At 36.4% G+C, this 15,271-nt stretch overlaps 1 protein-coding gene across 1 annotated transcript in view; it reads right to left on the bottom strand.

Moving 5' to 3' along the window:
- OTOGL (otogelin like) overlaps positions 1–15,271 on the bottom strand; it is a 194,923-nt gene that overhangs the window by 4,669 nt on the left and 174,983 nt on the right. The window contains exons 49-53 of the mRNA XM_078150389.1: positions 12,749–12,812; positions 8,257–8,435; positions 7,322–7,423; positions 5,421–5,540; positions 4,987–5,032 (exon numbers count right to left, since the gene is read on the bottom strand). Coding sequence (XP_078006515.1) covers positions 4,987–5,032; positions 5,421–5,540; positions 7,322–7,423; positions 8,257–8,435; positions 12,749–12,812 — 511 coding nt within the window. The remainder of the gene's footprint in view (positions 1–4,986; positions 5,033–5,420; positions 5,541–7,321; positions 7,424–8,256; positions 8,436–12,748; positions 12,813–15,271) is intronic.

Raw genomic sequence — 15,271 nt, 5'->3', positions numbered from 1 at the left:
CTGACTCCAAATGAGAGCTCTCCAATGTTTACCTATGAGAAGAAACAATATATGGAATGTCCTCAAAGAAATGTCTAATAATAGAAGGGAGATGGATAGGTGGACAGAGTGCCAGGCCTGAAGTCAGGAAGAGCTGAATTCAAGTTTGCCCTCAGACACTTACTAGCTGTGTGGCTCTGGGCAAGTGATTGTAACTTCTGTTTGCCTCATTTTTCTCAATTGTAAAATAATAATACAATAATACCTACCTCCCAGATGTCTTATGAGAATCAAATAAAATAATATTTGTAAAATACTTAGCATAGTCCCCGGCAAAGAATAGACACTTAATGCTTATTGTCTTCCATAAAAAGGAGGGGACAACCAAAGGGCCTTACTGGCAACCTTTACCAGTAAAACTAACTGCAGGCATACCTCCTGTGAGTTGGGTACATCCTCTAAAGCAGTGGGATCAAACTCATATAGAAACAAGGGCCACAGCTTCATACATAATGATCTCTGGGTGTCACATTTTGACTTAGCTATATAATGTAATATTTTCTATGTTTTATGGTATTTTTATTTATTTTTGTTAAATATTTTCCAACTACATTTTAAACTGGTTTGTGCTGTACTCAGGAGTGCTGTGGGCTACCTTCAGCCTGTGGGCAATGTGTTTGACACCTCTGCTCTAATGGGTTGAAATTTAGATCAACACAAGGAATATCTACAAGTGATGAGTTCACAGACCCAATACACTATTAATGAAGCATAAAATAGCTTTTTAAAAACACTCTTAATGCAGCATGTAGGGGTGTAAACACTCACTGAATTAATAGAAGCAATAGGCTTTTTCTCCCATCTTTGCTACTAGCCCCACTGTGCTAGTAGTAAGTTACTTAACCTCTCTATACCTTGGTTTTCCTATTTGGAAAATAAGGGTGTTGGAATAGATGATCTCTGTGTTCCTACTGTTCAGCCCTAAAATCCTGTGGTTATAGAATTTGATCTCCTGCAACAAATCCATCATGAAAAGGTAACAGAGATGTAATTGATTCACTTTGTATGCATTAATAACTCTTTAAAACATTATTTATTAAGGTAATACCTCCCACAATGGAAAGCTATATTACAGATAAGTCTCTCTGCTATATATCACAAGCTTTCAAACACTCCCACAAACAGTAGCAAGAGTAGCATATCATTCTATTGTGCTTTGTCCTTACACATACTTGATCAAAAAAATTCTTAAATACAATAATTCTTTCCTTGAAATCAACGAATTCTGAATTTAACATATAGTCCTAAACAATCACAGACGTCATTTTCCAAGTTAAATTCTCATTGGTATTGTTCAGATGATATTTTTCTACTAGACTCATCAAAAAAAGGAAATGAAAATTGGGGCGATAGATATAAATATAGATGTAAGTATATACATATAGTATATATAAATATGTGTGTGTACACATGTACTTTTTTTTAAACTTACATCTTTTCCTATATATCTTCTTCAGAAAAAAACAAAAACAACTTTCTAAGTAAGTATATGCAAGAGTAACTTTTTCCTGACAGAATTTTTGGTATTCCTTTCAAGTATACTTTTACAACTTGAATAAAGAACATTACATGGACCGTTGAATCTACTATACTCCTGTTAATACTATGTAGATAATAGAATATTTTAAAATGCACTTTACAAAAAGAAGAAAACCATCCATTTTCCAGTAGAATAAAGTAAAAGCTATGTTGGCTGGGCACTTTCCCAAACAGAAAACTTTAGAAATGAGCATTTCTTCAATCAAGTAATTAGCGCCGATACCTAAGCTGGAATCGAGCCTTTGGAGGTTATTTTAGGATTGTGAGCTTATTATTTATTGTTCCTGGCTCTTGGCAGGGATCAAAGAAAGAATGAGAGAGAGATAGGCTCTTAGGGCTTTCACCAACAATTCTGATTTACATGTGTGGATCACAACCCTTTCACTGACTTGTATGGCTTGAAAGAATGAATAAATCAAAGTAATATCAGAACATGAATTAATCAGAATTTTTGTCTAATTGACGTGTTCCTTTTTTGTAATATACTTTTGTCTGTAACTATACCTGAATTATGATTTCATTAGTAGAGAGAACTCCCAGGTGAAGATAGTCCCTCTACCAGTGCAAATCAGCATCTGCTCTATAACTTAACAGTCTTGAAAGATTGTTTGGGCCACTGAGAGACTGTGTGTGATCCGCCTAGGATCCCAGAGCCATTCGTTTCAGAGTTGGAACTTGAACACAGCTCTTCCTGACTTTGAGGCTAAGTCTTTATCAACCTTGCTACCTTGCCTCTGTCTGTAACCATAATATGATTTATTATTCAACACAGTTCCTATTATACTAAGGGGTGTCCCAAGTCTGAAGGTCTTCTAAACATAGGATTCACCCCAACTCAAGGACAATGAGGAGTTCTCTGTTCCCAACGTATAAAGCCTTGGATTGGGGGTGAGGAAGTCCCACCTCTGACACTTGCTGGTTATAAGATGATGAGAAAATCACTTAACTCATCTGATCCTCAGTTTCCTCATGTATAATTTGAGAATAATGGTGTTTTACTGGGTCATTATGAGACTAAAAAATACATTTATATGTAAAGAAATATGCAAACTCAAATTGATAGATAAATGCTGGTTATTGTCATCATTCTTTTTGCGGTGGTTGTCATTGTTCTTGACATTGTACTGTTGTTTTCACCATCTTTATTACTGTTACAAGATTGTTGCTGCCATTATTGTCGATTTTTGTTCTTACTGACTTTGTTACAACTGCTGTTTTCAGAATGATTGCTGTTATCATCATTGTTGTTTTGGTTGTTATTGTCATAGCCACCATCACTGTTGCCATCCTCATCATTATTGTGACGGTGGCAATTATGGGTATTGTTGTCATTCTCATTGTTTTGTTGTTTCCATCATTCCTGTTGGTATTGCTATTGCTTTCATTGTTATTACTGTTCTTATCGCTTTGTATTTATCGTTGTCAGTATTACTGTATTATTTGTTGCTGTGTTTATTATTATTGCTATTGTTGTAATTATTGTTTCATTGCCATTTTTGTGCTAGTAATGGTTATAATGGCTGCTGTCATCATCATAGTTGTTGCCTTTGCTTAATCTTCCCAGGAGAGTGAAGTGTACAGATTCACTAAGTTCCTCTGCTTATAAAAGCCAATACTCTATGACAGGGGTTTTTAACCTTTTTGTGTCATGGACACCTCTGAAGCTTGAGTGAAGCCTATGGACTCTTTCTGATAATTTTTAAAATATCCATAATTGAATGAAATGCTAAATGTCAGTTACTTTAGTGAAAATAAAGATGTATTTTTTTTTACCAACAAAGTTCACAGACTTCTGTGAAATCTATCCATGGTTCTTAAAGGATCTTAAACCTCAGGTTAAGAAACCTGTTCCATGGTAGATCTGAGACCCTGGAGCACATTGGTTCTATTGGACAACTCAAGACAGTATGAAAGTAGAAAACTGTTCACTGGATTCCATAAAGAGATTCACTGGGTACTTTCCTTCCTACTCTTTACCCTGGTACAGTGTCTCTAGAATATTGAATTTGTGGGATACCAATGCTTCATTATGGCTTGAAAGTCATCCTGGGCTCTCAAAGGCTATGCCACCACAATGAAAGTTCTTAAAGTCTCTACCCAGTTGAAAAGGCATTGAGTACAAACCCAGAAGCAAGGTTGTATCATTGTATCTGCTGAATGAAGACATGATGACTGAAGTGTGAAAAAAAGAGGGAGCCCAATGGAAGGAGTTCTGTACCTGGAATCAGAGGCTCCCAGTTCAAATCCCAGCTCTGCTACTTATTTCCTGTGTAACCTTGGGCAATTAATACATCTAACATCTCTAATGCTAGTTTCTTCATCCGTAAAATGAGGACATTAGAGTAGATGTCCTCTAAGGTCCTTCTATTTCTAAATATATAATCATACTCATAGTCTTTTCTGATCCCATATCTACCAAACACTCTCCCTCTCTCCTCAAATTATGTAGTATTGAAACAAAACATATCATCTGTTTGAATGTTGTTTTCTCTAGGACAGTGTAAGTTCCTCCAAGGAAGGGATCAGTTTTTATGTTTGTCTTTATACTCCCAGGGCCACATAGTAGGCACTTGGCAAATATTTGTTGAATTGACCCGAATACAAATGAAAACAAAAGACACACAGAACTGTAGTCAAATTAAAAGATGATTCTCCACAGAGAAGCAACATTGGCTTCATCTCACACCCAAGGGCAAGAGGAAATATTATCTAAAGGATTATGTGATCAGTTGGGTGGCTCAGTACCCAGTGCAGCAATAAATCAACTCAAACAGGCCTCAAGGTACATTAGTTTTCCATAAGAATAGATGGAAAGGAAGGCAGGGTGGGTGGAATGCGGATTAATGTTACACAGTCAAGAAAAAGAAGCATCACTGACCCTTTGGAGCCATGTAACAGATATGATGTTTTTCCCATGGGGGGGGGAATTTGAACCTCTGTGAAGGAAGCGTCTTCTTATGCTCCAAAGAATGATTGTTTGGATCCAAAGGTCATCCCCAGAAAATAGTTTGGTGGTGTTGATCAGAGGAAGAAGAGACTAGTAGTGGTTGGCAAATCCCTGCTGAGGCAGACATATGTCATCCTGACATGAACAGTAGGGAGGTAAGCTTGCCTATGAAACGGAGATAATGCTTGTACCACATCTCCTCTCAGAATTCCTCAGATGAAGGTGACTAGTAAATCTGCAAGCACGACCTCCATATGACATTTGGAGAAGTCTAATTAGACTCCAGAAAGAAAACCTAAGTCACAAACCTGGTGGCCAAGTGAAGCCAAACAGTGCCATACATCATTAAACTGCCTTGAATTGGTGATATCACCTTTCCCCTCTGAATTTTAATAAAAGAATCACAGTACATGTCATCAGCAAAAGCTAAATTAATATGCAATGTAACATTTATCACTTACAGATCTTGCAGCAGCCTTCATTTGTTATTGTTATAATACCTTCATTCTAGGGGAGGAAAAAAAGGAAATAATCATCTAAACACTAAAATGGAGTGTGGCCAAGTCACAATAATCTAAAAAGGGAAACTTGCAATAGGTGTTAAGAAAACTTACAATTCCTCCACTTTAGAAAAAAGGGAAATTCTGAAAAAAATGAGGCTAGGTAAAATAATACATTTTTGTTTTATAAAATAAGGGATTTGGACTAGATTATCTATAAAATTCATGTAAGCCTTGATACTGGCATCCAAATGTTTCTTGAATTTATGTGTGAATGTTGAATGGAAATATTTAATTAACCATAACCTAAAATACGACCCTGCAAAATATATTGACATGTGTTTCCTTAATAATAACAATTATTGGATTTTAATAGTTTTAAATTGAGTACAAACCTTTTTGCATTCAGTCTTGTTAAAAGGAGGGCAGACAACACTGTAGCCCAGAATCACTGCCCCTGTATCTGTCTTTATACACTCATATGAACTGCAGTTAAATACCCATGAACTTCCTTCCTGGAAAACAAAAAGTTATAACATTAGTTAAATAACTCAAATTAGTGTACTTTTCAAAGGGAATGGTCATATTTCCTTTCCTAGTTGGTGAAGAATCAAATCAAAATCAAGAGATTTTTTTAAATAGAAAATATCACTGTAGTTTCATTGGGCCTCAATGCTATTCTATTTTTCATTACCCTTTAATGCATTATAAATCACAAAAGTTATATTCCATAAATGTAGCCTTAAATGTAACCAAAAGTACAAATATAAATGTAAGACTAAAAAGGGAATAAAAAAAGTCAGGGGACAGTAAGCTCTTCCTCAATAAATCTGAATGGGTAAATGACAAAATGTAACTTTAAAAAAAATAATCTGGACATATCATCACAACTAACTTTGTAAGAAGTGAAACATGAAAAACCTAGAAAGGCTTGTATGGTCTGATGCTGAGTGAAGTGAGCAGAACCAAGAGAATGCTGTACACAATAACAGCCACGTTGTGCGATGACTAATATTGATAAACTTAACCCTTCCCAGAAAAACAAGGATCTAAGACATCTCCAAAAGCCTTGTGATGGAAAATGCTATCCACATCCAAAGAAAGAACTATGGAATTTGAATGCAGATTGAAGCATACTATTTGTTACTTTTTTTTCTCTTCTGTTGAGTTTTGTTTCCTCTTTCTGATGGTTCCTCCTATTGGTTCTAATTCTTATTTACAACATCACTAATGTGAAAATATGTTTAACAGGAATGTATATGTATAGCTTATATCAGATTGTGCACCATCTTGGGGAGGGTGGTGGGTAGGAAGGGGGAGAAAAATTTTAAACTCAAAAGCATATGGAAGTGATTGTTGATAAATCAAAATAAATTAACAAAAAATAAAAAGTCAGAAAAAAAGAAGTGAAATATGATATCAAAGCCCCCAAAGCCCAAATTAAAATACATTGTCACCGATAAATTCATAAATCATTTTGTGGAAAGTTCGCTGTTCTTGGGTTTGACATATATACTGTCCTTTCTATTCCTTCAACTTCTCCACAAAACTGAAACTCTTCCCCAAATTGTAAAGCTTACATTTTCATTCAACCCTATGCCATATTAAGTAATGAACATTCTAAACTGTTTTATCTTAGATAGGCATTGAAGCTCTGGTGGTAATCTGATTTCTGGACATGTCAATAACCACCAACAGACTACAGATGTACATACACATCTCTTAACTCCCATAATCAGTTCTCAGGCTCAGAGAGATTACATGATTGGCCCATGGTCACACGGCCAATAAATGTAAAAGGGAACATTTTAACTCAAGACTTCATGACTCCAAGTCCAGAGTGCTAACCAATTCAATTCAACAAGCATTCATTAAGCACCTACTGAGTGCAAGACACTAGGATAGATACAGAGATTGCAAAAACAAAAAATTATATTCCCTATGCTCATGGAGTTTTCATTCTACTTGTTGATCTCCCACTCTGCCATGAGTTCTGAATATTGATTTTATTTTATTTAGGATATATCCCATACAAGGACTATGAGAACCCTTTAGGGGTCACTACACACACACACACACACACACACACACACACACACACACACAAAAACCTTTTAGGAATTCTTGTTCCAAATTTCATCTATGTCTCAAATATTATTGAATTTTAATAAGGTAGCCAATAGAATAGTATACATCTTTGATATTCAGACATCTATAATAACAAGATGCTTCTTCCTTATATGTTCCCAATACATACACAAATCCCATATATCTTTATTAGTAGAAGGCTTGATACCTCATATATAAATGTTTCATTTTCAACCTTGAAACTACAGGACACATTCTTGCAGGTACCACAACAATCATAATCGCTGGTAGAAGGAACATATACTTGGTGCTGTGTAAAATAATAAAACATTTAAGTAAATATCAAATAAGCCATGAGAACATTTAAAAAAGCCACACACACAGCTAGGTACCAACTAGCATAAATAATGGACCCTATGAAGTGATTGCAAATATTTTAATTTGCATTATTCAAAGTTGTGTTTATGTAAAGTATGGTCATTGACTCCAGCCTAATAAAATCATACAGTACAGTTTTTAATAATGTGACTACTTCAGAAGATTCATTATTCACAATAATCCAGATCTACCACCACTACCCCCTTTAAAACAAATAAAATTAACCAGTCCAGGTAAGAATTTTTCCAATACAGAATGATAAAATGTAAGAACCAGAGACCTTAGACAGCATCTAGCCCTAATCTCTTATAATTACATATTTTCCTGTGGCAGGTAGACATTGCCAAGGTTGCATCAAATTAATTCAAATAGTGTTTAACTTTAAGTGGTGCTATTAGGGATGGTTTCAGTGTCAACCTTTGTATCTGTCAATAATGGTGCATCCAGCCTCCCAAATATCCTGAGGGTCTACAGAAAAATAAGCTTTATGAAGTGCAGAGGCTCACCTTTTACACTTATCACCATATAGCAGACAGTGAAAATTTGAGGTCTATCATACAAAAAATAATGGTCTATGTTAATTGTTGAAACTCCAGTCAATCAAAAGCTTTTAACCTCTAAAACAATCACTATTTCAAACAACTGCAAATTACATCCTGAGATTCCATTTGGGTGCCATCAAATAAGATAATGTTATGAAAAGCAAACTGAAAATTTTTAAATGGCATATAAAAGTAGGCTATTACTATTTCACAGGATTCTTACCATTTCACATTCTTTTGAACAATTCACTACAGAAATATTCATGGCATGATAGCCTGTACTGTTATCCTTTTCTTCCAAGCATTCTATTGGATAACAGTAATCTTCTTCCAAATATTTTATCATGGACTCTCCAGGATTCAAGACATTTACTTCTTGAAATACACACACATTATCCTTTTCTAAGAAAAGAAAAAACAATTTGTTAACAGGGAAAGGTCATATTCAATTTTTCATTAAACAAAAATACTAATATAGATTGGACTTATGATTTCATTGGTAAAGTGAATTCTCTACCAATGCATATCAGTACCTCTATGCAGCTCAAAGTCTGAATGAGGTGCCTAGAACATTGAAAAGTTGAGTGACTTGCCCAGGGTCACTCAGAAAGGAGATCCTTGGCTTCCTAACTTCCAGGACAGCTCTCTATCCATTATTCTAAGCTGCTTGTAACCAAGAAAATTTGTTACTTTTGTATGATTTTGAATCCTTAACCTGATTATTTGTAAATAATGAAGGTTTTAGCACTGTACAAATGTGCCCTTCAATGACATAGATCACAACCATCTTTAACTTAGCTAATGGTCTTAAAGAGTGGTTGTGGCTCACTTGGTGATGACTACCTTTGAATTTTACTAGACTACTCTTCTTATAGAATATTTATTCTTTAAAATGTGTTAAGGAACTGGATTGTTATGTTGGCCATTGCTACTGGATTGATTTTTTCCCTCCTCTTTTTTAAAAATGTCTTGTTATAAGAGAAAGATGGCTTTCTGGGTGGGAGCAGGAGAAATGTACTGGGAAATAATAGTTATGTAAAAAGGAAAGCATCATCGATGGGATGATAATAGGGTCTGGGCCTGTGATTTTGTTGGGATTAGAGACTTTTCAGAAGAAACTCCTTCTACCAATGCAAGTTGGCACTTTCCCTGCAATTTTAAAGTCTTGCCAGGATCATAGAGTCTGTCTGTGTCAGAGACAGAATTTGAATCCAGGTCTTCCTGGATTCCAGGTCTCTATCCATTATACCACATTGTCTCTCAACACTAATTTTTTAAAAAATGTACTTTGGAGTATTTGTTAAATATAGCTGTGACTTTAAGACAGTTGGACCACCTCTACATAGCTGAGGGTGAAAATTCCCAAGATTTTCAAAGAATAGTGTTACCAGAAAAAAAAAAGATTCTTGATGGCTTTTTCACTAAAATAAATACAGTATACCCACTAAAAAGTATTTGCTGGTAGTATTAGTCACCAAGTCATATCGATCCTTTCTTTTCACACTCTCTCTCTCTCTCTCTCATCCAGTGTATTTATTCTACCACTATCATGCTGGTCCAGCCCTACACACCTTAGGAGTGACTTACTACAGCTGCCCATAGTTGATCATCTGGCTTCTAGTTTCTTCCTACCATTTTTCTTCAATATAGGCTGCTATGGGGGTAGCTAGATGGTGCAATGGATAAAGCACCAGCCCTGAAGTCAGGAAGACCTGAGTTTAAATACGGCCTCAGACCAAACACTTGACACTTACTAGCTGTGTGACCCTGGGCAAGTCACTTAACCCCAATTGCCTAAAAAAAGAAAAAAAATATATATATAGGCTGCTATGCCTCACAGATTTGTTTTTGGACTGGACCTGTAATTTCATTATTATAGGGAACTCCTGACCAGGAAACTTCCTCTATTACAGCCGATAAGCATCTTCTAAGTTATATATAGGAGAGTTTCTTGGGGCACTGAGAGATTAAGTGACTCCTCTGGATATAAGTCTCTGTATCAAAGGAGCAACTTGAACTCATCTCTTCATTCCTCCAATATAATGCTGCTATTATTTATTATTTATATATTACCAGTCCTCTATCAAACCTTCCCTAATAATATCTGCCCCTGATTTCTTCCTTCCCTAATTCCTTTTGTATTTGTCTGTACTGCAATATTACACATTACATATTTACATTTATATAATTCCATAGCTAATGTCATCCTCAGCTAGATGGCAGAGTGGATAAAGCGTCTGGTCTAATGTCAGGAACACTCCTTTTCATGAGTTCAAATCTGGACTCAGACACTTACTAGCTGTGTGACCCTGGGCAAGTCACTTCACCTGTTTGTCTCAGTTTCCTTATCTATAAAATGAGCTGGAGAAGGAAATGGTAAACCACTCCAGTACCTTTGCCAAGAAAATCCAAATGGGGTCACAGAAAGTCAGACACAATTGAAATGACTCAACATCCTAGTCTTTGGAGGGGTTTTAAGAATACATTTTTTGCCACATTTGAACTGGATTGAAAGTTGTGATGTAGAATATTATCACATTAACTTCACATATGCATATCTCAGCACTACAACTAGATAGTATAATAAAGTTTTGTTCAGGGCTTTAAGGACTGTAAGACTCTTTATTCAGGGTGTCCCAAATTTAGGGCCATTTTTAGCTTTAAACAGCACTAAGACTTTTGGGACTGAGAGAAATGATTATCTTTCCATTATATTCATAATCGATTATTAAATTAGGATTGAGTTTTTCCTTTCTATTTCCTTATTCTGGGACAAGCCCTTGCAGTTCATTTGATCAGTCTCTGAAGGATAAGGCTAATAAAAGAGATTGCCCAAATCCTCTGGGTACATGCTCTGAGATCTTGGGCAGGATCCTGCCCAACTAGAACACCTTACAAAGAATCTAATCTAGGTGAATTCTTGCCCTTAGGAAGTAAGTCTGTGCCCTGCAGTCTCCATTGCAGTCTAGAGGTACCCAGTTTATGAAGGAGAAAAAAAATAGTGGTCAGGTAGAGATAGATTCATTTGTCCAGACTGCTGGAGGCGCTGAGTCTCATGATCAAGTCATATTCTCAGCAGGAGGAGCTGAAGACTTTTAGCCCACCTCATTAATTGTTCACCAGTCAGGGCTGATTTTCACCTGTCAGGGGCACCTCCTTTTCCAAAAGCATTTAAACATTCAGGGATCTGCATGGTTTTGTCTTTGGTTACTGAGAGAGACCACTGATTATCAATTTGTTGATTATTTCCTAGCCTAATTAATAAATTGATTATTAACTACCCAGAAACTCTGTCTCTTGGGCTTTTTATTCATCACAGTGATGAAGAGGGGATCCCAAAAAGGAAAAACCCTGGATTTTCCCACTTGGCAAAATCTCTTGTGTTCCCCTGAGGCTATAATCTCATCAACTGGCCTTTCATTGTGGACTTCCCCATGGCCCCAGGCACACCCTTAATCCTAGCTAGGCTCCATTTTGGCTTGGCCAAGTGGTCCAGGTCCCTGGAATTCTATTACCTCATAGACTACTTGGCCACTCCTAGATCCCTTCCACAGTCTTAATGTATATAAGGTCCATCTCCTCTCCATTAAGGTGCTTAGATTCTTATAATCTAGCCAAAGGCTTAGATTCTTAAAATCTAGCCACTGCTCAGATTCTTAAAATCTAGCCAATAGTTCACTAACGTTCAGACTCCTTAAGAGTCCACCCAATATGATAGATGTTCTAATAACCTTATCGTTGGCTGAAAGAAGGCTTGGGTTGAATTCTTTCAGACAGGATCCATGTGTTCTGATTTTTGGGTTCCAGCACCCTTGAGCCCCTAAACCTCAACAACAGCATCACAGGACACCCTGATTTTATTGTCATTTCATCCTCACAACAACTCTACTGGCTTCTTCCAACAACCTCTGGGAAACAGGGAAGGTGCTCCCATTTTACAGATGAGGATAGTGAGCCTGAGAGGATACATGAATTGTCCAAGGTCACACAGGGTTAAGTGCCTAAGGTCAAATTCAAACTCAGAGCTTACTGACTCCAAGTCTGGCACTCAATATAGGGTACTACCTGGTGGTCAATTTACATAGACTAACTCTGTTCCAATAAACATCTGTTAGATCATTGATCACTACTCTTGGGTCTTTGTGCTAAATACTAAAGATTAACATTTTTAAAGTACTAGAAGCTGAGCGTTCATAGGGTATAGAAATTAAGGTGAGACCAAATGGCAGCATGAAGGATTTCAGAATCAGTGAAATGAAATGACCTCAATAACTTTTATTTTTTTAAAAGGCAATGAATGCAGATCAAAGATACTTTTTCTTTATTTGTCTTGGGATTTTTGTCTGTGTTTTCTTTAACAGAATGACTTACACAGAAATGTGTTTTGCATGACTACACATGTATAACCTATGTCAAATTGCTAGCCTTCTCAATGAAGGGGTGAGGGGAGGGAGGGAGAGAATTTGGAACTTAAAATTTGGGGAAAAAAGAATGTTAAAATTGCTTTTACAAGTAATTGAGAAAAAAAATTAACTAAAAAGGCAAGCAGATTACTGCTCTCATGTTATTTACATTTTAAAATAACTGATTTAAAAAGGAACCAGTCATGCACAAATAAAAATAGTTTTAGATACTTCCTAACTGTTGGTAGTAACACCCTTTGTATATCACTTATTCATTATTGGGGAGGGGGGGAATGTAACAAGGAAAGTTACCACAGAGATACTTCTGGCATCCACAATCACTTTGAAAGGACTGGTCTATTAGAGTGAGTTCTCCCTGTTAATTAAAAGAGAGAGAGAGAGAGAATATCAATAGGATTAGACAATACTTTTCAGAGACACAACTTACAAAATCAGAGACTCTCTGAGCCTAAGTTTTCTCATCAGTAAAACAGGTATAAGAATATTTATACTGACTCCTCCCAGGGGATTGTTATCGGGAAAGTGCTTCATAAAATACAAAGTGAGTTGCTTTTATTACTACTACCCAAAAAGTGCCCCAAACTCCTTTAGACTTGTTTTTGCTTTATAAAGCCACTTCTCTTGACTCAAATACTCTTATCTCTTACACATTCATTTCCTTTTCAAGACCTCAGATCTTGCATAAAAATAATGATGCATTAAGATTTGCAAAGTGCTTTACATATATTTACATATATCTCATTTTATCCTCCCAACAATCCTGGGATAAAGTTACTATTACTATCCCTTTTTCTACAAATAAGGAAACTGAGGCTGAGAAGTTAATTGACTTGTCAGGATCATACAACTTGGGTTTCTGAGATGTGATTTTAACTCAGGTCTATAATTCACAGTTATACAGGATTTTAAGGTTTATAAAACTCTCTTCACTACATTCCTTTATTTTTTAATTTTTTTTTCCAGGCAATTGGGTTAAGTGACTTGCCCAAGGTCACACAGCTAGTAAGTGTCAAGTGTTTGGTCAGAGGCCAGATTTAAACTCAGGTCCTCCTGACTTCAGGGCCAGTGCTCTATCCACTGTACCACCTAGCTGCCCCCCTCTTCACTACATTCCTGAGAAGAACACAGTACAAGTATTATTATACCAATGTGAGAGATGAGGAACCTGAGGAAAAAGAGGCTAAGTGATCTACCCATGGTCATAGAGCTAACAAGTGACAGAGCTGGGATTCCTCTGACCCATGGGCCAGTACTCTTTCCACTTTAAGATGCTTTCTCTCTCATGTAGGACTCTTATGTCTGTGTTCCTTTTGTATTTATATACTGTTTTACATTGTATTTATTTCTACATATGGAAAATCCTATTAGTAGATTGTAAGTTCCATGAGGGTATGTACTATATCTTAATATCAACAATCCATGATTTGTCTAATTGCTACAGATATGAAATTATATCAACTCTGAGGACTAGAAATACAAATCAAACCTGGTTTTCTTAATTGTCTAGTAACACATCCTATAGAGCAGAGCTTCTTAAACTTTTTCCACTTTACGACCCCTTTTCACATTTCAACAGCATTCGTTGACATTGTGAGGCGTGATGGCATGCACAGTGCACAGTGTGCATACTGTGTGTTCAGAACCAAGGCTGCAATGAAGTTGCACAATGAAAAACAGGCAAGCACTGCCAGAAAGACCTCAGATTCATTACAAATTTAATTTTTAATTAATTTTTAATCATTATTCATTCAGAAACCTTTTACTGTTGCCAAATTTTTCACAACTCCATCACAGTTTAAGAAGTGTTACACAGTGAGCTCTTTTTGAGTATTTATGCCATGATGCTTCCATTCCTACCTGGTGAAATACATAGCCAAATCCTCAAAACTCTTAGCTATAGCAACAAGGCCAGCCGCTGAGGACACCTTGAGTTGATTATCTGAGAAGAGCTCCCTTACTTGAGCTGCCCATTATTTTTCACTGGCCAAGCTTCGCGGAGCTATGGTTATTATTATTTTTTTTTGCAAACACTTACCATGAATATTTCTATACAAGATGACCAAATGCCCATGAAATTATTTTTCTTGTCACCTTTAGAGGCATAAAAATCCCACTGTCAAATCCCTTATTTGCCTTGCAACGAGAATCTGAGAAGCATCCTTCCATGAAGCTGTACCTTCCTGCTGTCTGCTCATTTCACTTATAGCACTAAGATCAAGAAAGAAGTGATTGAGGGCACCCAGTGGACTTCATAAGCATTCACTGAGCAGGGGCACATTAAACAAGGATCTCACATTTAGGAGGCTAACAGCTAATGTTCATTCAGATAATCCAAAAACTGAGTAATTTTAGCACTATCTAGCACTTTTCTGCTACTCTATCCCTACTACTGTAGAGAAAGAAAACCTCACAGGACAGTGGATTTGTTTGCATTTTCCTTTGTTTCAGGGATTGGTGTGACCCAATAGTTCATCTCTATGTGGGTAGCCTGCTGGTAACAACATTCTCTATGCTCATCTAAGGTGGTCCTCAGAAAGCAGACATCCTCTGATAAGATGTAAAGCTTTTCCAGCATGAATCTGTCAGAGATTGCACCCTGAGAGGCAGTCTTTAAGAACTGAGAGTCTCTTCCACACCATGAAGAAGCATCTAAGCAGGACTTTTTAGAGGTTATATATATGAGATAAATCAATTAAATAGGCTATGTCAAAGCACTTTGGAAAGGTTAAACATGTTATACCCATGTAAGGCAGTGTGTATTATTACCAAAGAATGAGTTTGATTAATTCAGTGTTCAATCAACATTAAGTGTCT

Source organism: Phascolarctos cinereus, unplaced genomic scaffold (assembly GCF_003287225.1).
Source record: "Phascolarctos cinereus isolate Bilbo 61053 unplaced genomic scaffold, phaCin_HiC Scaffold_1;HRSCAF=81, whole genome shotgun sequence".
Taxonomy (NCBI): Eukaryota; Metazoa; Chordata; class Mammalia; order Diprotodontia; family Phascolarctidae; genus Phascolarctos; species Phascolarctos cinereus.
This window is presented reverse-complemented; position numbering and strand designations above follow the sequence as displayed.